Below are 24949 nucleotides of genomic sequence, written 5' to 3' on the forward strand. Positions count from 1 at the left end.
TCAGTTCAGTGACTGTGGCTGTCCATGAACAAGATACTTGAGTATTTTCTTCAGCTGTCCTTCATGCTTGGAAAGCTCTTCCTTCTTATCACTACCTCTTGCCTTCCCAGGCTTCATCTGTTCTCAGCTAAAATCCCACCTTCTATGATAAACTTTTCCCATCCCCCCGTTAATTCTAGTGCCTTTTCTTTCTTATGCACATGCTACTTATCCTATATAGAGCTTGTTTGTACATATTTGTTTGCTTGCTGTCTCCCCATTAGGTCATGAGCTCTTTGAGGGCAAAAATTGTATTCTTTTACTTCTTTTTACAGCCTTTAGCATAGTTCCTGGCACACAGTAGGCATTTAATAAATGTATTGACTAAGAAAACCCTCAGCACGTGAGGCAGATCTCTTGTTTCCCTTCCCCAATTTCCAAACTTTTTTTTTGATGAAGTAATCAGGGTTAAGTGACTTACCCAAGGTCACACAGCTAATAAGTGTCAAATGCCTGAGACTAGATTTGAATTCAGGTCTTCCTAAAGCTGATGCTCTATCCACTGTACCACCTAGCTGCCCTCAATTTCCAAATTTATTGAAGATTATGAATGAGGATTACCCAAGATGAAAAGTCAGGAGATTTGCATTTTTGGAGGGAATGTCTATATCAAGGAGGTCCCAAATCTATTGGAGCACTAATTGGTGAGCAGGAGAGGCGAGATCTCTTATTTCTCACATTCCCATGTTTCTGCTGGCATTCTTCAGATTTTCCACTGCTCACATCTTCGCTTGTGGTTTGCTTCCTTGGCTGCTAGCCTAGTACGGCCTTGGCAAAAATTTGTCTTCACAGGATGGGGCCCTTTCAAAAATATGTCAGGAATAATGCCAAGCAAATAAAAGTTTTCCAGATGTAGACATGTGTTTCTTTTGCGAGGGAGCAGGGAAATGGTACAAATGTATTTTATCCTTTGTGATTACATCACATACAGCAAAATTTTCATAAATTGCAGGATGAGGGGAAGGAATATTTATACAAATAAGTGTGAATAATAAGCATCTAAAGGGGGAGGAGGTTCCTTGAAAAACAGTGTTCTGCTCATCTGTAATGGTTTTAGGCAGGGATGCATATGGAAATAGTAACAATCATCTTATTGGGGCTGAGGGGAGAGCTTGTTTGACATATTTTTAGCTCAAACTGCATTATTGGCACTTTCTCCATTATTTTCTTCAGTATAGACAGTCAACAAAATAATAGTGATATACCCATTGCTGAGATTTAAGTACACTCATTTTAGCAATCTGCTTTATAGTAAGAGCTGGTTCCAGCACATCCAGGATTGTAGGTAAGGTTGAAACCGTCTCTATGACTTGGGGCTTATCTAAGAGTCAGTGCTGGATCATCCATCAGTCATTCCTGAGATGTTGAATGGTGTAAGGAAGGGAAAAAATAGATCAGAAAAATGGCCTCTTAACAATTTGGAAATTAAGGGATTGCCTATTGAGTGGGGAACGGTTGAACAAATTGTGGTATATGAATGTAAAGGAATACTATTGTGCTATAGCAAATGATGAGCAGGTAGATTTTGGGGGAAATAATTAGAAAGACTTACATGAATTGATGTTGAAGTGAGCAGAACCAGGAAAAGAGTGTGCACATTAACAGCAAGATTGCACAATAATCAAGTATGATTGACTAAACCCTTCTCAGAAATAATGATCCAAGACAGTTTCAAAAGACCCATGATGGAAAATGCTATTCACATCTAGGGAAAGAACTATTTTCTTTCTGAAGCATACTGTTTTCACTTGTTTTTCTTACTCATGGTTTGTCCCTTTTGTTCTGATTCTTCTTTCACAGAGAAACTAATGTGGGAATATGTTTAATATGATTGTACAAATATAAACCTATACTTAGATTGCCAACTTGGAGAAGAATAAGGGGAGAGAGAAAAAAAATGGAAATCAAAATCTTATAAAAGTAAATGTCATAAACTAATAAATGCATTTTTAAAAGAAAGAGAAAAATAAAGGAAAATGGTCTCTATGTGTCAGAGAGTGAAAGAGGTTTTAGCCTTTGAGAAGTACGATAGGGTCAGATTTTGTCTATTTATTTTTTTGAGGGATCTAGATCTTTGATTTCATTGGTTTGGTGGTTTCTGAGAAAACTATCAGTGCAGATTGGGGATTATTCTAAAATGTATAGTCTGAAAGTTGAGGTTAAATGACCTCACTAGGGCCACTCAGCCAGTTTACATTATAAGAAGGACTTCTGAATTCCAAGGGTAACTTTCTCTTCACCATGTCATTCTGCCTTTCAAGATATCAAGACATCTGAGCCTCAAGAAACATGGGTTCAAATCCTGCCTCTGACATGATGAGCAAGACAGCTAAATATTCTGGGTCTCAATTTTCTTATCTTCAAAAGGGGAATAATAATCCTGATTTCTACATACTTTACAGGGTCATTTTGTGGACAAAATGTTTTGTCAGCCTTAAAAGCACTTAAAGAAATGAGAGCAGTGATTGTTCTCTGGTGATGGGGGCCAATTTAAGGGCTCGGCCCTTCGGACCACCTGCTCCCTGACAGCTGGGCTGCTCTAGGAAGTGGGAGCCATAGATGTGGTATAAATCACTGCAACCATTCCTGGATAAATGAGGCTTCAGTTATTGATTTTTTGATTAAGTGCTTCCTACCCCAGGGGGAAGTGTGGTCAGTGGGAGAGAACATTACTTTTTTTTTTTTTAATGGATTTTTATTAATATATTTTGAAATCTAAATTCCTTTCTTCCAAAGATCCATCCCACATGACAAAGAATATTTTAACATATATTATTAGTTGTTATTATTACATAAGTTAATACATTTATTATTTAGCATACAACATATATATTAATATAAAGTAAGACAAAAAGAGAAAAAGGAAAAAATCAGCAAAAAACCAATCATTGCATCAAAAAAGAAAAGAAAATATATACCATATTTCCAGGTCCGTGGGCTTCCCACCTCTCTATTTTAGAGCTGTGCTTGGCCTTTGTAATTTTGTGACATATACTTTTTATTGTTCTGGGATTTTTTTTCCATTTTCACTGTTGTTGGAAGGAAAGAATGAAACAAGCACTTAAGTGACAGTCTTCACAATAACCCTGTAAGACTGCAGCTATTAGGATAACTGGGCAACTAAGTGGCACAGTGAATAAAGCACTGGGTCTGGAGTCAGATAAACCTGAGTTCAAATGCAGCCTCAGACATGTATTAGCTGTGTGACACTGAACAAGTCACTTGATTCTGTTTGCCTCAGTTTCCTCATCTGTAAAATGAGGTGGAGAAGGAAATGCAAAACATTCCAGTATCTCTGCTAAAAAATACCCCAAAGGGGTCATGAAGAGTCATACACAATTGAAACAATCAAATAACAACAAAATTATTGTAGCCATTTAATAATTTGGCAGAGATAGATAGAAATGACTTTCCCAGAGTCACTCTGCACATTATGGTATCACTTAGTGATTTTAACAGTCAATGATAAATCTCTGGTCCTCTCATGCTAAAGCACTACTATTGCGAGTTGGGGGGGAAAAGGTTAGACTGAGGGTCAGAACAATTGACTCTTACTGATGAACTTGCGTAAATCTCATAAATTTCTAAAGCCTCAGTTTCCTCAACTGTAAAATGGAAACAAAATTATTTGGCACTATTTACATAAAGTGAAATAGTTTACATAGAGGTAATATATACATATATATGTTTATACACACATACATACACACACACACAGAATAAAGGAAAATAAAATAAATACAAACACAGAGAAACTAAATACTAGCACTATGTAATGCTAGTAGTTCCCTACCTTTCCCTCTCTTTATGGAGAGAAGTAGATTTCCTCATCTCTTTTCCAGGGCCAATTACAATGATAGGGATTTTAGATGTAGAGCTAAAAGAGACCTAAGAACCTGCTTAATCCAGCCCTTTCTTTTTACAGATGAAGAACTTGTGTTCCTAGTGTCAGAGTAGACCAATTTTGCCCAAAATCACTAGGGAAATAAATGATAACTGTGTTGTTGTTGCTCATTTGTTTTTCAGGTACTTTCAACTCTTTGTGACCCCATTTGGGGTTTTCTTGGCAAAGATACTAGAATGATTTTCCATTTCCTTCTCCAGCTCATTTTACAGATGAGGAAACTGAGGAGGGTTAAGTGACTTGCCCAGAGTTACACAGCTAGTATCTGAGGCAAACTCATGCAGAGGTCTTTCTAACTTCAAGTCCAGCATTCTATTTGCTGGGTCACCAAGGATAGTTGTAGGAAATGTCCAAGTAGGGATCAGTCTAAAAGAAAATTTGAAATTATTTCAATTAACTTAAATTAGAGAAAATGTTGGTTTGCCTTAGTTTTTAGTCTTTCCATTTACATTATTGAAGTGATTTTGTATATCATTTTCCTGTGTCTATTTCAATTTACATCAGTTCATAAGAATCTCCCTTTATTTCTCTGTATTCCTCATGATCATCACTCCCCCCCCCCCCAATTATGGCTCAATAATAAGCATGTCACTCCCATATCTCAACTTGTTCAGCCTTTCTTCAATCAGTGGACATCCATTTTATTTCTGGATTTTTGTTGTTGTTATCATGAGTTCAAGATAAATTCTTTTGGGTTCTGCCTCCTTATCTCCTGTCATTCTCACACTCTAGCAAATATGAGCACAAGACCATTTTCCTTTATTTTTCTCTTTCTTTTAAAAATGTATTTTTTAGTTTATGACATTTACTTTTATAAGATTTTGATTTCCATTTTTTTCTCTCTCCCCTTATCTTATACCCTGACTGGATTGTAAGCTCCTGAAGAGCATGTATTGGGTCCATGTCCAACTTTGTATCCTGAGTCTGACACAGAATTGGTGCTTAATGTTTGTCAAATCTTCAAGCTTTTAATGAGTACCTACTATGTGCCAGGCATTGTGCTAAACACTGGGGATACAAAAAAAAGTGATGGGGAGAGATTTAGATAATGAGGTATTTGTATTAAATCCTGGAGGCAATAGGGAGCCACTGGGGTTTATTGAGTGGGAGAGTGACATGATCAGACCTACATTTTAGGAAGATCTCTTTAGTAGGATGTATTGGAGTAGGGACAGATTTGAGACAGGCAGACCCACCAGCAGATTATATCAATAACCCAGACACGAGGTGACGAATGCCTGTGTCAAGATGGTTGCAGTGTTGAAGGAGAGAAGAGATGGGAAGAGTGGAAGATATATAAAATATGTTACAAAAAGTAATGGGATGAAATAGAATTATGGCTGAAGGAGAATGAGAAACAAGAGGAAAACAGCCCCAGGAAGACCATAAAGCCTGTTTAAATGTCTAGGGAGCCAAGGGATGGACTGAAACATTCAACAAATGACTTCCAAATCCTCTGTCCTGTCCTGATCCAACAGGGCCAAACACATCAACCAAATATTTATGTGGACAAATTGAATATTCCTTCTATTCCTGCTTCTTTCCTCTCCCTTCGTTTGGGACAACCTGTTCAGTCTGCTCCCCTATCCCTGGCCTCTGCCACCAGCTGTCCCCAAGTCTCATAACCCCTTCCCCCCAGGAGCCCTGGCTTTTCTCCTAACCACCATCCCCTAGGAATGGGGAGAGACTTTGTATAGCAGCTGTGAGAGGGGGGAAGGGGAGCCTTGGGAGGGAATGGGTCTGATGGGGTCAGGTCTAATTACATTTAAAGCCTCTCTCAAAGAAAGGGTCTTTCTAATTGAACGTTCATCTCCCTGGTCTATTAAGCAGTACAAAGGTACCATTTCCTGTTTCAGATCTACCAAGCCTGGGAGAAGAGAGGTCTTAATAATGGCATTTTGGGGGTTGGGGAAAAAGTATTACAATTGAAGAAAAAGGACCTTGGTGTGAAATCTGACTCTGTTACAAGGCGCTCTCTATAATAGCCTCAGTTTTCTCAGTTGTCAAATGAAATTAATGGCAAACAGAACCAGAGAAGAGATGGATGAATTACCTTCCTTTATTTTTAACAGAGAGGTGCGGAACTCTGGGTATGGAATATTGTTTGTATAGCCAGACACAGTGGTTTTGCTTAACTTACTTTTTCTTTATTATAGAGGAAGGTTCTCTCAGAAAGGATTATAAACAGAAAATATTGATTTGTTCCAAAACAAAAAGCACAAAGGCATCAATAAAGCTTTAAAAAAAATAAGGGAACTGGATAATTTGATCTTTAGGTTTCTTTCCAACTTTAAAACTATGATCTTATGAAACATATTTCTAATACAAAACATTTTGTTCGTAGTTACTCTGTGAGATAGAGAATGGAAGTACTGTTATTCCCATTTTATTCCCACTGAGGCTAGAAGAGGTGAAATGACTTGTCTAGAATTATATATCTAGTATATAAAACATATATCTAGTATATAAAAACAGGTTTTGAACTCAGATCTTCCTGGTTCCAAATCCAGAACTCAGAGCAGAATTTAACTGAATATATAACCATAAGTTTAGAGGGACCTCAAAGATCAATCATTTCATTCAAAGGAGAGTTTGCTTGACATCAGAGTTATAGATTTAGGAAATTATTGGACTATTCAGGAGTTATGCTAGTAAATGTTTAGCAACCAGCTCTCTGAAAAGACATAACACCTTTTTTTTTTTTTTTTTTTTTTAGGTTACATGTACATTCATCTTTTTTTTATTATAGCTTTTTATTTACAAAACATATGCATGGGTAATTTTTCAGCATTGACCCTTGCAAAATTTTCTGTCCCAACTTTTCTCCTCCTTCCCTCCCCCCACCCCTTACCCCAGATGGCAGGTAGTCCAATATATGTTAAATATGTTAAAGTATTACATTCATTTTTTACACATCAGTCATGTTGGGAGAAAAAGATCTGAACAAAAGGAAAAACCAAAGGGGGTGTGTGTGAAAATAGTGTGTGCTGATCCACATTGAGTCTCCACAGATCTCTCTCTGGATGCAGATGTCATTTTCCATCCAAAGGTTATTGGAATTGCCTTGGATCACTGAATTACTGAGAAGAACCAAATTTATCACAGTTGACCTCAAATGATCTTATTGTTGCTGTGTAGAATGTTTTTCTGGTTCCGCTTGTTTCAATTGGCATCAGTTCATGTAAATCTTTCCAAGCTTTTCTAAAATCAGCCCATCCATCACTTTTTATAGAATAATAATATTCCATTACTTTCATATATCATAATTTTTTCGTTATTTTCCTCAGTTGATGGGTATCTGTTCATTTTCCAATTCTTTGCCACCACAAAGAGCTCCTACAAACATTTTTTGCTCAAGTGGGTTCTTTTCCGTCTTTTATGATCTCCTTGGGATACAGACCACTGTGGTACTGCTGGATCAAAGGGAATCCACAGAACATAATACATTTTTAAGTTTACTCTACATTATTAACATTTTCACCATCGCTTTCTGAAGTCTAGGCAATCAACAAAATAATAATTCAAGTCCTGATTTGTAGCTTTTATGATTCCTGAGATGTAAAGGCTCATACTAAAAATTTTACTGGTATTGAACTGATTTGCATACATCCCTGACTGTATGAAAAACAACATGGACTGGCCAAAGAAATCTGGAAGATCCAGGATTGTGTCATGGCAAGAGCCCTGGGCTTGCAATCAGGAGATCTAGGCTTAGTTTTCTGGGATGTTTTTATTAGCAGTCAGACTTTGGATGAATTGGTTTATTGCTCAGTTTCTAGATCTGTAAGCTTAGATCTGAAAAGGACTCTAGAGATCTTCTAATCCATTACCCTCCTTTTATAGATGAAATAATTTCAGTTCAAAGAAGAAAGCAATCTTGGCCAACATCACACAGGTAGTAAGTAGGCAAAACAGTTTGACTGACTTGCCCAGTCATACATCTAGTAAGTGTCTGAGCTCAGATGTGAATTCAGATCTTCCTGAGTTGTAATGAGGATTAAATGAGATAATATTTGTCAAGAACTTAGCATTATTCTTGACATATAGTAGATGCTCAATAAATGCTTGTTTCCTTCTTTCCTCTGAGACCTATTCTAGCTAGCCTTATTGGAGATATTGTGAGGAAGTGGAAAAATTTGGATAAGGAGCTAGAACTTTGGGTCTTGAGAAATACAGATAATAATCTCAAGGCAGAAATTGAAAAAGTGGAAATTGGTTTTTTTTAATCTTCAGATCTCCACCCTTTTCACACATCTGGTCCTAGGGTCATGAAGATATCTTTCCCTTGAAATCATTCCCATCTTTCTCCTTCTGCCTTCTTATTTAAAGAAATGCTCTATCCTAAATGCGCGCTGAAGCTTGTAGTTCCTCATTCATTCCCTCGTCCTAGTTCAGGTGGGGCTTTCCAGTGGGGAGACAAAAGAGCAGGAAGGAGAGGAATGGTATCTTTTTCTTCTGCTACCCCCATGCCAAGCATCCCCTGCTTCCCTTTCTCTTATTTTCCCCCTCTCTCAAGAAGGAAGCAGAAGTCAGCATTTTTGGGGAAAGCAGGGGAGTCCCTGGTTATTACCATGTCCCTACTAAAAGGTATTTCTTTTAATTATTTAAAAATAAATGGACTGAGTTGCCATGACCTTTTACAAAGGGTTAAGCTGATGGCTGGTCCTGCTGAGACCAGGACTCTCATGCTTTACCTTGGGCCCCTGGAGAAAACAAAGGTGGCCTCCCAAGCAGATAAGAAGCTAAGCTTGTGTGGAGGCCCACTTTCCCCATTTCCCCCTCCCCTTTCTCTTGATACATATTCTAGAACTTTATGAAGGAAGATGGCCTTTTATATCTGGCCCCAAAAAATGCAAAGACAAGAAGACCAGGCAAGAGGACAGCTTTGAAAGTTACTAGTTAAATTTAAAAAAAAAAAAAAACGATTTGAAAAATATAAGAATTCTGATCAATACAATGGCTAACCACAAATCTAGAACCTCATTGTCACCTCCTAGACTAGACAGAGAAGCAATGGACTTGATGCAGAATGAGACATCCATTTTTGGATGTGACTATTGTAAAACTATGTTTGAGGATGTACATTTGTTGCTAAGTTTTGTTTTTCTTTCTCATTTGGAGAAAGGGAAGTTAGAAACAATAAAAATAAATAATTTAAAAATTAATATTTAAAAAATTAATGCAAATATAAGAAACAAAAAAGAAAGCTACAAGTTGAACTTATATTTTAGGATAAAAGTCTATTGTTCATAAGAGACTTGCAATTTCATTTACTCTTTTTCTATTCTACTTTTTATTTGGAAATGATCATTTTATTTGATGGTTAAGTTGAGAATAATTTTTTTATCTTTCTTTTAAAAACAATAAATGAATAAATCAGGCCTCACAGTCTGGTTTCTGTAATCAAGCTTCCCAAGTCCTCTTGAAACAGTTTTAATCCTCTAAAACTAAAGGAGTAAAACTGGGGAAACTGAGGTACAGGGCTATGCTGTTTTCTTTTTTTTTTTTTTTAATAGCCTTTTATTTACAGGATATATACATGGGTAACTTTACAGGATTAACAATTGCCAAACCTCTTGTTACAATTTTTCACCTCTTACCCCCCCCCACCCCCTCCCCTAGATGGCAGGATGACCAGTAGATGTTAAATATATTAAAATATAACTTAGATACACAATAAGTATACATGACCAAACCATTATTTTGCTGTACAAAAAGAATCAGACTCTGAATTATTGTACAATTAGCTTGTGAAGGAAATAAAAAATGCATGTGTGCATAAATATAGGGATTGGGAATTCAATGTAATGGTTTTTAGTCATCACCCAGAGTTCTTTTTCTGGGCATATATGCTGTTTTCTTTACTTCCTATCATTAGATGAGTATAACACTGAGAACAAATTGGAAAAGTCTAAGAAAAGGAAGAAGAAAGAGACAGAAATAGACAGGTGGAGAAAGACACACAGAGGCAGAAAAGAGAGAGGCAATTGATATTCATTTATTTAAATGCCTAGTATGTGGCAATCACTGTCCCAGACACTGAGGATACAAATATTTAAAGAAGGTAAATTATAGAGTTTCCCTTAGTGCTCTAACAGAGAAAGGTTGGGGATTAGTGAAGGAAGTTCCATAGTGTATATGTAATTATGTCTGCTTGGATGGGCTTCAAAGAACAGGACTCCTTCCTTCCCACTGCTAGAATCCAGTTCCTCTTCCTCATGGGGGCCTGCCTTCCTGTGTTGGGGTCAAACAGCTCTGCCCATTGACTACAGAGAAGGTCACTCGTGGGAAAGCTTTCCAAAGCTGGGCCTGGGTTCCTGCCTTCTCTTGATCACTGCCTTTATCCCCCTCTCTTTGTTTCTCTATCTCGGACTCTATCCGTCCCTCTCCTTCTCTATCTCAGTCTCCTCTCCTAATATTTATTCAATATTCCCCCCTTCCTATTTACTCTCCTGTTTCTAGGATGGAAGCAGTGGGGATGGGGCTGACAAAAGTGTGGCCACTTAAGGAATTAGAAAGAAGGGGAGGGGAAAGGGTCCGTCCAACCAGGGGAAATTGCTGTCAGGAGGAATTCAGACAAGCCCACCCTCTCTCCAGGCCCCCTACACACTCCCCACTCCTCCCTGCTCACAGGACCGGATCATAACCACCTCCCAGGGAGAGAGTTCACCCAATGAACAGTTCAGGACTTTGTGGGGGAGAGCGGGCGAGGAAATCCAAGTTCCTTTTGTGAATGGACAATTGAAGTATGTAAGGGGGGGGGGCTGGGGAAATTGCTGGAAGTTTGGGGGGCCAGGCAGGGTATCTCTTGTGTTTAGAAATCACTATTATCTGAAGAACTGTATTTAAAGAACCGCGGACTAGTTTAGCATTTAAGCAGCTGGTAGCATTGCACAATCTCTGGGAAATTTTGTGAAATTTGTGAAATTTTGACCTCTAACCCTCAAAAAATTCAACTTCTACACAAGTAGGGCAGAAGGAAACTCATTCTGTGTGTGTGCCTTGGTTTATACTATCTGCCAGGCACTGTGATGGATGAACACCAACACTGAGGAGGTACCTGCCCTCAAGGAAATGAAATTCTTGAATTTATCATGGACTGTTTAAATTTTGAGCTCTCTGAGCACTGAGAAGAAGATGAACCTTGGAGGTGTCGGGGGAATCTTACCTCTGAAACTCTGGTTTCCTTTGGTAATCACATCTGCTCCCAAAGGTTTGATTATCTCCTCTATATAATAGTTCCCAAATCTATATTTTTTAGCCCTAATATTAAGGCAGTCGGGTGACTTAGTAGAGAAAGACTCATCTTCCTGAATTCAAATCTGGTCTCAGACACTCACTTTTAGGTCTCCTTCAGATATAAAATCCTAAGATCAGATTTACATGATTGCATATATATTAGATTGCTTACTCTCTCTGGGAAGGGTGAGGAGAGGGAAAAAGAGATAGAATTTAGAAGGGATAAAAATTCAACCAAAAAACCCAAATATTAAAAATTGGTTTTATGTATAATTGAGAGGGATGGAATAATATATTATTTTTAAAAATATCTCTACAAATCTACCTGTAACTCAGGGATTCTTCTCCTGATGTATGTATATAACCAATTTATCATTACTTGGGTTAACTAGCTGCTCTTACAACAATAAAAGTAAAAAAGCTATCAAGAACTTTGAAAAGGGAAAAGAAGAGATAACTCAATTCTGTAAGGCTGATATTCAAAATTATGATATGATATATATCTCCCAGGTCTTCCTTTATCATCAAGGCCTTCCTTATATCCTAGCCTTCAAGAGAAATGGACTTTGAGGCAGAAGTATCTTTTCCAGTGATATGATTTGAAAATTATGAAGAATAAATGCATATTAAGTGTTTGCAGATACTCAGAAATATCTCTCTATTGAGGGATACTCATCAACTGGGGAATATGTGCCTAATATTATAATGGAATATTATTGTGCTATTTTAAAAATGACAAGTAGAATGATTTCAGAAAAATCTGGAAAGGTTTACATAATTGATGCAGAGTGAAATAAGCAGAATCAGGAGAACATTGTACACAGGAACAGAAAATTGTATGATGATCAACTGTGAATGACTTAACTATTTTGAGCAATACAATAATCCAACACAACCCTAAAGGATTCATGATAAAAAAAAAAAAAAATGCTATCTACCTCCAGAAAAAGAACTGAGGGAATCTGAATGCAAATCCAAGCATTTTTTTTTCTTCCTCCCTCCTTCCCTTCCTCTCTCCCTTCTTTCTTCCCTTCCTCCCTTCCTCTCTTCCTCTTTCTCTTTTTCCTTCCTTCCTTCCTTCCTTCCTTCCTTCCTTCCTTCCTTCCTTCCTTCCTTCTTTCTTTTTCTTTCTTCTCCTCCTCCTCCTTCTCCCTCTTTCTCTCTCTGCTTCTCTGTGTGTGTGTCTTTCTTTTTCTCTGTCTTCCTGTCTCTTTTTCCACCTTCTTAGCTTTCTCCTTCTACTTCTCTCTCCCCCCACTTCCAGTTTTTTTTTTTTTCACAAAATGATATGGAAATATTTTATATGATTGCACTTATATCAGATTGCTTACTGCCTCTGGGAAGGGGGAAGAGAAGGAGAAAGATATAGAATTTGGAACTCAAAAAATTTTTTTAAAAAGTTAAAAATTGTTTTTACATGCAATTGGTGTGGGAGGGTAATAAAGTATTATTTTTAAAAATCTCTCCATAATCTACCTGTAACTCGGGAGTTCTTAGTTTGGTGCATACATATAACCAATTTATCATTACTTAGGCTAACTAGTGGATAGAGACACTAATTAGATTTTTTAAATGTATGCTATCAAACTCTATTAATCAAAGCATATAAACAATCTAAACTAAATCAGCACTCTAATGTCTTAGAGGTTACCATAGGATTCTTTCTTAATATTGCCCAGCCCAGTCATATACCTCCCTCCAAGTTGGCTGTCTCCAACAATCAGTATTGCCTTTAAACCAAGACAGTCTGCTTGAGTGTTAAATTTGTGAAATGTAGGAACAAGCAGGCTAATGGCTGAGTCCTCAAGGAGATTTTTTTTAATGTTTTTAGATATGCAATGCTACTGCTGAGTCTAAGAGAGAGGGAGAGAGGAAGGAAGGGAGGAAGGAAGGAAGGAAGGAAGGAAGGAAGGAAGGAAGGAAGGAAGGAAGGAAGGAAGGAAGGAAGGAAGGAAGGAAGGAAGGAAGGAAGGAAGGAAACTAAAATACTTTTAGCTATAGGTGTCTCTGGGAACAGCTAGGTGGTGCATTTTCTTGAGTTCAAATCCAGCCTCAGACACTTACCCTGAGTAAGTCACCTCATCCTGTTCACCTCAGTTTCCTTATCTGCAAAATGAGCTAGAAAAGGAAATGGCAAACTACTCCAATATCTCTACCAAGAAAATCCTAAATGGGATCATAGAGATCTGGACTCAACTGAAAAGAATGACTTAATAATAATAAAATGGGTGTTTCTACATTGTTTACCCCATAATTTGATGAATAGTTTCCTTCAAAGTTACTAATAAAGTTGATTATAATACTTTCTCATTAGTAGTCTGTCCTGTAAGAGGTTCCATATGTTTATCAATTGTTTAATACACACATGTTGTTTATTCTATCTTACTACATGGGTTACTTGTTCTTATTCTTGAAAAACAGAGGGGAAAAAATGTATTAAAAAACGGCTCAATCACAAAAAGGAAGACTAAGAAAATGGAGTCATTTATACTGCTGACAAACATATTCCTACTATCTTACTAAAGTACTAAAACTTATCCTTACTATATCTGGGGTTCATAAACTTGGATGGGAAAAACATTACACCATTATTTTCACTAACCCTTAACTGAAATTTAGCATTTTGTTCAATTATGAGTTAAAATCAGTGACAACAGTAGTCTGGGAAGGAGTCCACCGACTTCTCCCCAAACTGCCAGAAGGATCCAGGACATAAAACAAAGGAAGATTCCCTCTCAAAGCAGATGTCTATTCCCTCCAGCTGTGTCTTTTAAAAAATGCAAATATCCTTTGAAGGGTAACACATTAAGTAATTCTGGTCATTAGCACCTTGGTGTAAATTTAATTTTTCAGGTAACTCCCAGAACCTTCAACTGTGAGTCAGTTGTGGATAAGGAAATGAGTGATAAGACTGGATACAGGGCTTTGGTCCACTAGTGGGCAACACCATGTGACCATTGACAGACCATTCAATATTTCTTTGAGTCTCCTCTGTAAAACAGGGTTAGCAACACCTATACTACTTAATTTCCAGGGTTGTGGTTAAATGTTTTTGTCTTTTTTTATACCGGACCTGTGATATAAGGAACTTCCAGCGAGGAAAATCCTGTCAAGGTAATAGGGCAAAGTTTAAGATGCTGCTTGCTGAGAGGAGGTTCTTTGGAAAGGGTCACATGGGCTGGGAGTAGGAGGTGGAGATTGAATCCACCTTTTCCAGACTTGCTGCCCTATTTTAACTCCTCTCCAGAGGATTTATGATTAAACATAGTTCTTTGTAGCCATGTCCTACTCTTCTCCCTCTCCATCTCTCCTCAATAAACTTCACTGGCTCCCTATTATCTTAGGGATCAAACAGAAAATCTTCTGTTTGGAAATTAAAACCAATCCCACGTTTCCCATCTTCTTACAATGTCCCCTCCACATATACATATCATGTACATTTACCAGGCGTTCCTCAAACACAATGCCACATCTCCTTGTTCCCCCCACTTCAATGGCCTGCAATGCTCAGCCTTGCTTGCTAATTTTGGCTTTGCTGCATCCTTTAAGGCTCAGCTCAGATCCCAGGAAGCTTTTCCTGGTTCCCAAATTCTCATCCCATAGCTGGGACCTTCCCATCTTCTCTGCTTAGATCCAATTTGCACATAGCTGTTTGCAGTATCTCTCCCATAGAATGTGATCTCTGAAGGAAAGGGCTGCTTTTGCCTCTCTTTGAATCCCCAGCCCTCAGCAGGGTGCCTGACACACAGCAAGCTGCTTGCTGACGGAGTGATAAAGTTCCAGAGAAACGTGGGCTTATCATGACTCAGCTGCTGGCTGCCTGAATGGGGGGTGGGCACAAAGAGCAGGAGATTCTGCCGGGAGAGTTGGATGAGACCCCAACCTAGCTTTGCCCACTCCCTCCTACACTAAGGGCCATGAGGAAAGCAAGCAAGCAATCAACCCACCAATCAATCAATCAGCATTTATTAGGTGCTGATTATGTGCCAGGGATTGTGCTAATCTGGGAAGCAGCCATCTTCGTGCTTTCTCTGGGATCTGCTCCCACGCTGTAGCTTCTAAGGATGAGGGTTGGAGGGGGAGGATATTGTCAGGGGTGGTAGGTTTCCATGCAAAGACCTCTCCCTCCTTCACAATTTCCCTGTAAATTCATCAGCCTCCTTCTTATCCCCTCCTCAAAGGACCCCTTGTCTCTAAATATCCCAGAGGCTGGTCCTGCTTTTCTGGCCTCCCAATTAGCCAGTCTCCTCCATGGTGGTCACCGGGTCTTTCAGAAGCTGCTTGGCATTTTCCCTGGCCCCTCTGCATTTGTATCACCATGGTAACCAAGATAAGTCTGATTCCCAGAGATGCTGCATGGCTGCTTTGGGGGGGGGGGGGGGGAACTTGGGCGGAAAACAGACCAGAGGTAGTGATGATGGGGAAAATCTGAAGAATGCTCAGACCTCTTCTCTCAGGAATAATAATAATAATGGTGATATAATTATTATTATAATGATGATTGATGGTGATGAAGATGGCATTTATATGCTGCGTCAAATAAGGTTTACATGTATCTCATGTGATCATCATAACTCTGGCAGACAGATGTTATTTTTATCCCTCTTTTGCAGAGAAAGAAATTGAAAGTGGGAGATGTCAAGTCATGAACATTCCCAAGCTCACATAACTAATTTGAATCTAAAGACTGAATTTCAATTCAGGTTTTCTTGACTCCAGGACCTGTAACCTCTGTACCATAATGTCTTCCATTAGACCTAGATCTGGGAAGCAATCTGATTTTCTGGATATTGGAGATTATTCTGGTGACAGTATGTAGGGAAGGGTTCTGGTGCCATGTGGATAATCTCGGTTCCCTGATTCTCTGGAGCATCTCTCACTCTTCCAGCCAAAGCTCAGAAGTATCAGGTTCCCACCACACAGGGCTCAAGCTTCACTTTTGGCAAGAGAGCCTTAGGATTTATTCAAACAGGTATAACAGGATGGGGGTCCCCTTCTTTGAGATGTGAGATCATTGGTCAACAGGCAAATATGAGGTGTGTATTGAGGAAATGTTATGATGATTTTCATAATTAAGCTGCTATGTGTTATTTAGCCTATATCAGATTGCTTGCTGTCTTGGGGTGGGGGAAGGTAAGGAAGGGAGAGAAAAAAATTTAGAACACAAAGTTTTACAAAAAATGTATGTTGAAAACTGTCTTTTCATAAAATACTATTAAGAATAAAATAAAAGATGATATGTGTAATGAATATGCTAATAATTTAAGTTTCTCAGAACTGCCTTTTTTGGCAGTCTTACAGTGCATCTTGAAACAATCAATTCATCCTTGACTACATTCTCCTGTATATGTTAAATGAAGTGAATCAAAGATTGTAGGACCTGTTCTCATCCTAGAACTCTGGTCCTGTTCTCCCACCAAGTAATGATCTCTGTGATTTGAAACAATCACTTATAAACCATACCTACAGAACTAGAGAACACCCATATTGTAATGTATTCATGGATTCGTCATGGGAAACCTCAGGCCCTGAAAATGATTGTACTGTAATCCACCTTCTCCCTTCCTTTTCACATATGATTTGTGTGTAAAATCTCTACCTTTCCATTTATGTCTTCTATCCTCAGCTTGTAAATTCCTTGAGGGTAAAGAATAAGTTTTTATACCTGGGACAAGAAGCAAAAGCACAATTTCAAAACAACTTTTAAGACAAATTCTTTTAAAGGAGGGGTGGGGCAGATACTCTTGAAAAACCACTTTGAGACTGCCACAATTAGAGTAAATGCCATTTCATAGCTTACTGCTTCATATTATTCTTGCTAATTAGGTGTTAAGTTCTGTTATTTCCTGGGCTGTTAAAGGATTGAAAATGACATCACCCTGAAGTACAGTCACCCTGCCTTAGTTATAGTCCTGGTGATGTACCATGCATATAGTAGGCTTGTTGATAGGAAACTGGATCACCATTTTTCTTTTGATGAGAATCACATCCTTTTCCTCTTCACTCTTACTTTGGAACCACTCAAACTGGGAAGTTGGGGAGGAAAGGTTAGAATGAGACCTCACAGAGTTGCAGAGACAGGAAAAGACTAGTATTCCAATTTGCTAATTAGCAACAGCAGGAAACTCTGCCTGAACACCTGCCTCACAACTCTCTGTAACTAATGGCTATAGCCCAGAATGGGAGTGGGTGGGGTGGGAGGGGTGGGCAGAGGGAATGAGAACCCCATAGGATGTTTTCTTAAGGCATACACTGTAGCTCTGAAATCCCCTAATTGCATTGCACTGGGGCCATGTTTCCAGGTAAAAGGAAGGAGGGGTAGTGCTAACTCCAGAGATATAATTTTTGAAACATAATTTGGACAGGGTTTTAGAAGTTGGACCCACCCAGCACAAGAATCCCCTTTGCACCATGCTTAACAAATGATCAACCATTTGCAAATACTGATCAGCCAGTATTTGCATTAATCCTTTCAGCTTTGGGTAACCAAAAGTGTTTTTGATTTTTCCGCAGCTCTTGCTTGGCTCTTACAAAGTTGTTCCTTAACATTGGATTGATAATTTCCACTTGTTACTCCCGTTTTTGCCCTCTAAAGTGATAGAGAAAAATCACAAACTCAAAAGTTTAGAGCTGATGTGCACACCCTTTTATCCAGCAGTGTGTCTACTAGGTATGAATCCCAAAGACATCATACGAGGGAAAAGGACCCACTTGTGCAAAAGTGTTTGTAGCAGTTCTTTTTGAGGTGGCAAGGAATGGGAAACTGAATGGATGTCCCTCAGTTGAAGAATGGCTGATTAAGTTATGATATATGAATGTAACGGGATATTATTGTTCTGTAAGAAACGATGAGCAGGCTGATTTCAGATAGTCCTAGAAAGACTTAAATGAACTGATGCTGAATGAAGTAAGCACAACTAGGAGATCTTGTACATGGCAACAAGATGATGTGATCATCAATTGTGATGGACTTGGCTCTTTTCAACAATGAGGTGATTCAAGGCAGTTCCAATAGACTTGGGATGGAAAGTGCCATTTGCATCCAAAGAGAGAACTATGGAGACTAAATGTGGATCAAAATATAGTATTTTCACCTTTTTTGTTGTTTTTCATCCTCAAGTTTTTTTTTTTCTTTTTGATCTCATTTTTCTTGGGAAGAATGATGAACATGGAAATATGTTTGGAATTGTACATTTAACTATATTAGATTGCTTACTGTCTGAGAGAGGGTAAGAGAAAAATTTAGAACACAAGATTTTGCAAAGATCAATATTTAAAACTATCTTTACGTGTATTTGGAAAAATAAAATACTATTTAAATTTTTTTTTAGAGCTGAGAGATTTTAGAGGTCATTCTAATTATAACAAAGTTGAGGCCCACGGAGGGAAGTAGCTCACATTTCACACAGATGGTGGTAGGATTTTAAGCCTTATTCCATGAATCAGCCCCTTTTGCACCTAACCATCCTGTGTCTACCAGCTCATATTATGCTTCACGTTGGAGATACTACACATCTCCAATTTCTTCAGTTTCTTTCCCCCTGAAAGTTTTTAGGTCCTTCATTTCCATGAAATGGATTTGTCTGGATATATTGCAATTCATCAATGAAATAATTCAGAGTGATCCAGACAGATAGACCAGTGTACAAATACTAAAGGCTAGTACCACTTTTCCCTCATCTCAGAAAATAATTTCAAAATTAGCTCATTATTCTAAACCAAGAGCTAGGCTTCTAATTTCCCCTATCTGCAAATTAAAAAAATTTTCAATGAAGAAAAATCTATTTTCTGTCCCTTACATTTCTTCCCCATTAGGAAAAAGAGAAAATGAAAGCCTTATATGAAGTTATGCAAAAGATTCCTTCACTGGCTAAGTCCAAAAATTTTATGTATTTTTATATGTGTATTGTTATATATGTGTGTTATATATGTTATTATATGTATGTATATTTTGTTATAAAATGTTAAAACTAAATCTACAAATTATAAAACTGTACATACATAAATTTATATACACATGCATATAATTAAAAATGTGTACCATATCACACTTTTGTCAGAAGGAAAGAGGCATGTTTCATCTTTGGAAATCTTGGTTAGTGGTTTTTTGTTAATCTGATTTGAAAGTTATTTGCTTTTGTCATATTATACCTGCCTAGTTCACTCTTCAATGGGAAGAAAGATCTCTAATTCAATAGGAAAATGGTCTTTAAAAGCCACTTCCTTAACCAATGTTCCATCATTATTTTATCCCTCACCCTCATGCATTTACATAGGCAAATCCTCTCATGCTTAGAATGTTTTTCCTCCCGATTGTTTCTTGAAATCTTTAATGATCTTCTATCACCTCCTAACAAAAGTACTTTTCTGCTCAGTTATTTCTGCTCCTCCCATGTTATTTTCTATTGTTTCTGTATATATACACATATATTTAATTTATGTGCATAAACATTTTCCCAATTTTCCACAGCCCCTTTGGGGAAGAGGCTTTTCTCTTTCTGAATCCCCCTATGCCAACCACACAGTAAGTACTTAATACATACTTGTTGGGTTGAATTGTCACCAAAACAATGTTGGTCCATGGAAGGGAAACTTGCTGGGTACGTGCTCCCTCCCCTACACCATTTCACAATCTTGGATAACTTGTTTTCCTCCCATCTCTCTTCCCAAACACACAAAGCACGAGGACAGGGCAGAGATGTTTGTGGTTACTGTTCTTTTTTTAATTTTTAATTTTCCAGTTGAAGCTATTTGTGATTTAAGTTATACAAATGGCACTTGAAAACAAAAATTTAAAAACTGAAAATTTACCACCCAAATGGGCTGCTTTTGGAGCCACGACACCTGATACAAGAGATAGAAAAAAGGATTCTCAACCCACTTTCACAGGGAGAAGCCAGCAAGGAGAACGCCAGGGGCCAGGTGGCTACTTGGGAATGGATGGGGGCAGAGGCGGCTAGGGGCGCGAAGCTGAAGGCAAGGGAAGGCCAGAAAGCACACGGTGACTTCAGATTGCCTAATTCTCTCTTTCAGACATGGCTTTGGTCTCCCACAAGTTCTATCTTGAGGCCCCTGGAGATCCAAGGGACTGACAACATACAACGGTGAAGGAAGGTTCTATTCAGTCTCCTCCACAAGAATTTCAGATTCCAGTTACAGACATTTAGCACCGACTCACAGGGAGGAGGCAACCTCCATAATAGCAACAAGGGTATAAGGCTTCTAAGGGAGTGCTCTTCTTCTTTCTCCCCATCATAGGTAGCAGTCCTCTCTTAGGATATTCCTCCCTGGCTTTCAAGCAGAAAGGGCCAGGAAAGCAAACTTGAGAGCTGGGGAAGGTTTGAGATGAAGCAGGTGATGGGGCAGGGAAGGGGAGGGGTCCCTACTGGAGCCAGTCAAGCCCACCAGAAAAGGGAGGGGCATTAAAAGAAAAAAGTCCCCCGATGGTAAGCAGGATGGGGGCTGCGACTACTTTTAACTTGGAAAGGAGATGTTGGGGGGGGGGTTCACATTCCAACTCTAGCTGGTGGAGGGAGGCAGCCAAGGTGGGGGGAAGGCATGGAGAGCAAGCAGACAGGGTATCAGCAGGCAGAGAAGCAATGCTTTCTGAGAAGTGCTCCCCAGAAAGTGCCTGCAAAAACCCTGAAGGTTCAGCATCACCTCTTACAGACGTTCACATTGTTAAATTCTAATGCAGACCAATTACAGACAACATCGGATAGTGCCACGGAGAGCTTATATAAATAGATATAAAAAAAATACTGTTTTGGTCATTTCTCTGCATCTAGTAACATATGATATTTTCATGCCATCATTGCAGAAGGGAGAGCCCCTGGGAAAGGGGAAGGAGGGCTGGGAAAATTAGGGTTGAGTGAATCCCAAAAAGCATTCTAGCCACAGGGCATAGGTACAATTGGGAACGGGCATCTAGCAGTTAAAACAAAACATGTGCAGTTAGGTTCGAGGTTTCCAGTAGATTATATAAAGGGGAAGGGGGGAAAAAAGCAACATAAAAAAAAAAAAAAAAAAAAAAAAAAAAAAAAGACCGAACCACCACCACTGTGCAAAGTTCGCCAAGCAAGATTTTAGATCTACAAATGGACATTTTTACCTTTTTGCAATTCCAACCATTATTCCTAGAAAATGAGAGAAGGGAACTAAAAAGCAAGTCAGCTTGGCTCTTTCCAACCAAAGGGTATCCAGCCCACTATATCTAAAGCTCCTGTAGCAGCTCCAAGAGTTTGGGTACTAGCCAGAAGAAAATTGAACATATGGCTAAGCTTCTACCCCCGAGTTTAAAGCTTAGCACACCCTAAGCTGGGGGGTGTCCTATCCCATGCTCAAAGGCAATAGTATTCCTTCTCCTAAAGCGTTGGGGGTGTGCAGGGGTGGGGAGATTACCTGGCTGAAAAATTGGAAGGCACCCGGGGGATATAGTGCCACCACAGAGGTAGATGTCCCCTTCCCATGGAGAGAGATGGCTGTGGGTGTGACCAAGAGTGCCCAGTTAGTCCGACAGGGACCCCCACGCTCAGCAGGGGATGCTCTCTTAGCCACGGGGGAGCTCGGCTTTAGGGAAGCATCTGGTAAAAGTTGGCAGGAAAGTCATTTCTAGACCCCTTGGTTTATTTACGGTTTCCTCTTGAGGGGGAAGGAAGGTGGTAATCTCGGGCAGAAGATGCTAGCAAAAGCACCATCCTCTGTGGTGATTTCCTTGGGGCTAAAAGACTATGAGCAAATTTCTAGCTGTACCTCCTACAAAAAAGTGGACCCATCCAGGAAGTGACCTGCTGGCCTGTTTCTCATTCTCATCACCGGACCGGTGATTCCTCCAGGGACTGAGGAAGCTAGGAAAGTCCAGGGAGGGTCACTCAGGCTATCACTCTGAGGGGGCCTGGTCCTAGAATTCAGTGCTCCTTCCATCCTAACCCATGGTCAGAGACAACGCTGGTCCCCCTAGCCCTGAAAGCCCACTCGTAGCACCATTTGCCAGAGTCAAAGCAGGCAGGCAGTAAGGTTCAACAGCAGCACAGACAGTCACCAGAGGTCAGAATTTTTAAAAGAAAAAAAAAGGTGCCAGCACCATACTATGGCACAGGAGAGAAGGTGGAGATGATTCTTAAAATTCCTCCTTGCGTTTGCTGGGATGGGATTAGGCTGATGATACTTCCTGCCCCAATTCCAAAAAGGCGGGCGAGGAAAACTTCCCAAACCAAGCAAACTACAAAGGCATGAGATGATGCACCATTTTCTCTGGATTTTCCAGTTTGAAAGGCAAAAGGCTTCTTCCCACACCCCCACACCATTAACACACGAAACACACCCCTGAAAACAGAGAAGGGAAGGGAGATTTAAAAAAAACAAAAAGGTAGGAATATAGCCAGCCATCCTGAAATCCTTCCACAGATAGAGGTGGGGGCAGGGTAAGGAGCACAGGGAAGCAAGATGGATGAAAGGAAAAGGGCCGAAATGAAAACTATCATCAGGGTGGGAAATGGGAATTGGGTTGGGGAGGAAAGGGGACTGGGTGGGAGGTGGGAAAACCCAACGCTAAAGTGCATTTAGTACTCCCAGAGTGTGGAAGGGTCAATGGCCTCTGTGGAAGCTTTCAGGACCCCAGCATGGTCACCCTTCAGATACCGGCCATTGGTTTTGATGGCTACTTTGTTATAGTCGCAGAACTCGAAAAAGAAGTCCACGGGAGTATTGCTGCTGCTGGTGACAGACGATTCATTTCCCACCATCCAGTACTTCCCGGTAGAGTCTGCAGAGAGAGAGAAAGAGAAGTGAATCCTTGTCACCAAATCACCTGGAGTCCAAACAACCTTGCTAGAGAGATTTACTAGGCGCCTCCTAAATATTCATCATGATATGGTCATAAGCTTTCTTAACCAGAATGCAATACCTTTTCATTTTTCCCTATGGTTCAAAGCTCAATGAACACCTTCCCTAGAGAAGAGAACATGCATTTCATGTGTCGGCAGTGTGCTAAATTTTTCAAATACCAATCGTTCATTACTGGATTTTATGAAATCATTTCATTAATTTAAGTTATTGTTGTTGTTTAGTCAAGTTGGACTCCTTGTGATCCCATTTGGGGCTTTCTTGGCAAAGATGCTGGAATGGTTTACCATTTCCTCCTCCAGCTCATTTTACAAATGAGAAAACTGAGGCAAATTTACTCAGAATCACACAGCCAGATTTAAACTCAGGTTTTCCTGACTCCGGGTCCAGTATCTACTCACTGCACCACCTAGCTGCTCCCAACATAAGTTTTAATGATAATAAATTAATAAACTATTAACACGTAACTTGGGAGCAGATAGGTGGTGCAGCAGATAGATTGCCAGGGCTTGGAGTTAAAAAAATTCCTCAGACACTTTGGAATTTAGGTTAGCTGTGTGACCCTGGACAAGTCACTTTACCCTGTGTGCCCCAGTTTCTTTCTCTGTCAAAGGTTCTGGAGAAGGAAGTGTCAAACTACTCCAGCATCTCTGCTATGTAAATCTCAAATGGGGATCACAAAAACAGAAACACAACTGAATGACAAAAAACTTCTATTTACAAATATTCCCATTTTATAATTGAAGGAATTGAGGAGGAAGATAGGGATTAAGTAATTTGCTCAGGGTCACATAGCTACTAAGTGTCAAGATGGATTTGATTATAGCTACCCAGCTGTCTCTGGATTATCGATTTAGAACTGAAATACATTTGTAAGAGTCAGAGACCAAACTCCTCCTTTTTTTAAAGGTGCCTCCTCAAAAGTTTAGTGACTGCCTAATGTTACACAAAATAAATGTCTGAGGCAGGATCTGAACTCCAAATTCAGCACTCCAACCATCACTTCACAAATATTTCTTCCAATTTTATCCCAAAGTAATCCTGTATATATATTATGTTTGGATGTAGTTTTATGTTGTAGGATCTGTAAAAGGAGGGATTACTTTTTGCCTTTCTTTGTATTCACAGTACCTAGCACACAGTAAGCACTTAATAAAATAGTTGTTAAGGTTTTCTCCCATCTCAAATGGCCTCCTGGTTCACTTCTCTATAAACCTTTATCTCCAAAATAGAACATAAAAGTTCCTCAAGAGCACCAACTATTTGTTTCCTTCTTCTCAGTATTGTCCCTCATACACAACAGATATCTAAGAATTTGCTGAGTTGAATTATTTTATTTCTTTTTTTATTATAGCTTTTTATTTACAAGATATATGCATGGGTAATTTTTCAGCATTGACCCTTGCAAAAAATTCTGTTCCAACTTTTCCCCTCTTTCCCCCCACCCCCTCCCCTAGATAGCAGGTAGACCAATACATGTTAAATATATTAAAGTATATGCTAAATGCAATATATGTATACATGTCCATACAGTTATATTTTGTTGCACAAGAAAAATTGGACTTAGAAATAAGGTAAAAATAACCTGAGAAGGAAATCAAAAATAGAGGGAGTGGAAATCCTATATCATTTTATTTCAATCTCAAATTTCCTCACTAGCTCAGGAATCTTTCTCTGATAGAAGCAGGTCAGGAGGGAAAAAAATCATGACATTCTCTCTAAAGGCTGACCTTCTCTTTGACAAACCATAACTATCACCATTCGCTGTCCTTGAACTGTTTTCAGTCAATAGTACTTCCTGGAAGAAAGGAAGTTTTTAAAGTTTCGTTCCCATGTAATGTGGTGTGATTCCTTTATCTTTTCATCATGTCAAAGATTCAAAACTGGAAGAGAACCCTCAGATCCTTTACATGAGAGGAAGAA

General features: G+C 39.1%; 1 protein-coding gene across 1 annotated transcript in view; it reads right to left on the reverse strand.

Moving 5' to 3' along the window:
• Positions 1 to 19881: 19881 nt before the first annotated feature.
• FSCN1 (fascin actin-bundling protein 1) overlaps positions 19882 to 24949 on the reverse strand; it is a 40336-nt gene continuing 35268 nt past the window's right edge. The window contains exon 5 of the mRNA XM_012542843.3: positions 19882 to 22946. Coding sequence (XP_012398297.1) covers positions 22744 to 22946 — 203 coding nt within the window. The 3' untranslated portion in view covers positions 19882 to 22743. The remainder of the gene's footprint in view (positions 22947 to 24949) is intronic.

The sequence above is a fragment of the Sarcophilus harrisii genome, chromosome 1 (assembly GCF_902635505.1).
Source record: "Sarcophilus harrisii chromosome 1, mSarHar1.11, whole genome shotgun sequence".
Taxonomy (NCBI): Eukaryota; Metazoa; Chordata; class Mammalia; order Dasyuromorphia; family Dasyuridae; genus Sarcophilus; species Sarcophilus harrisii.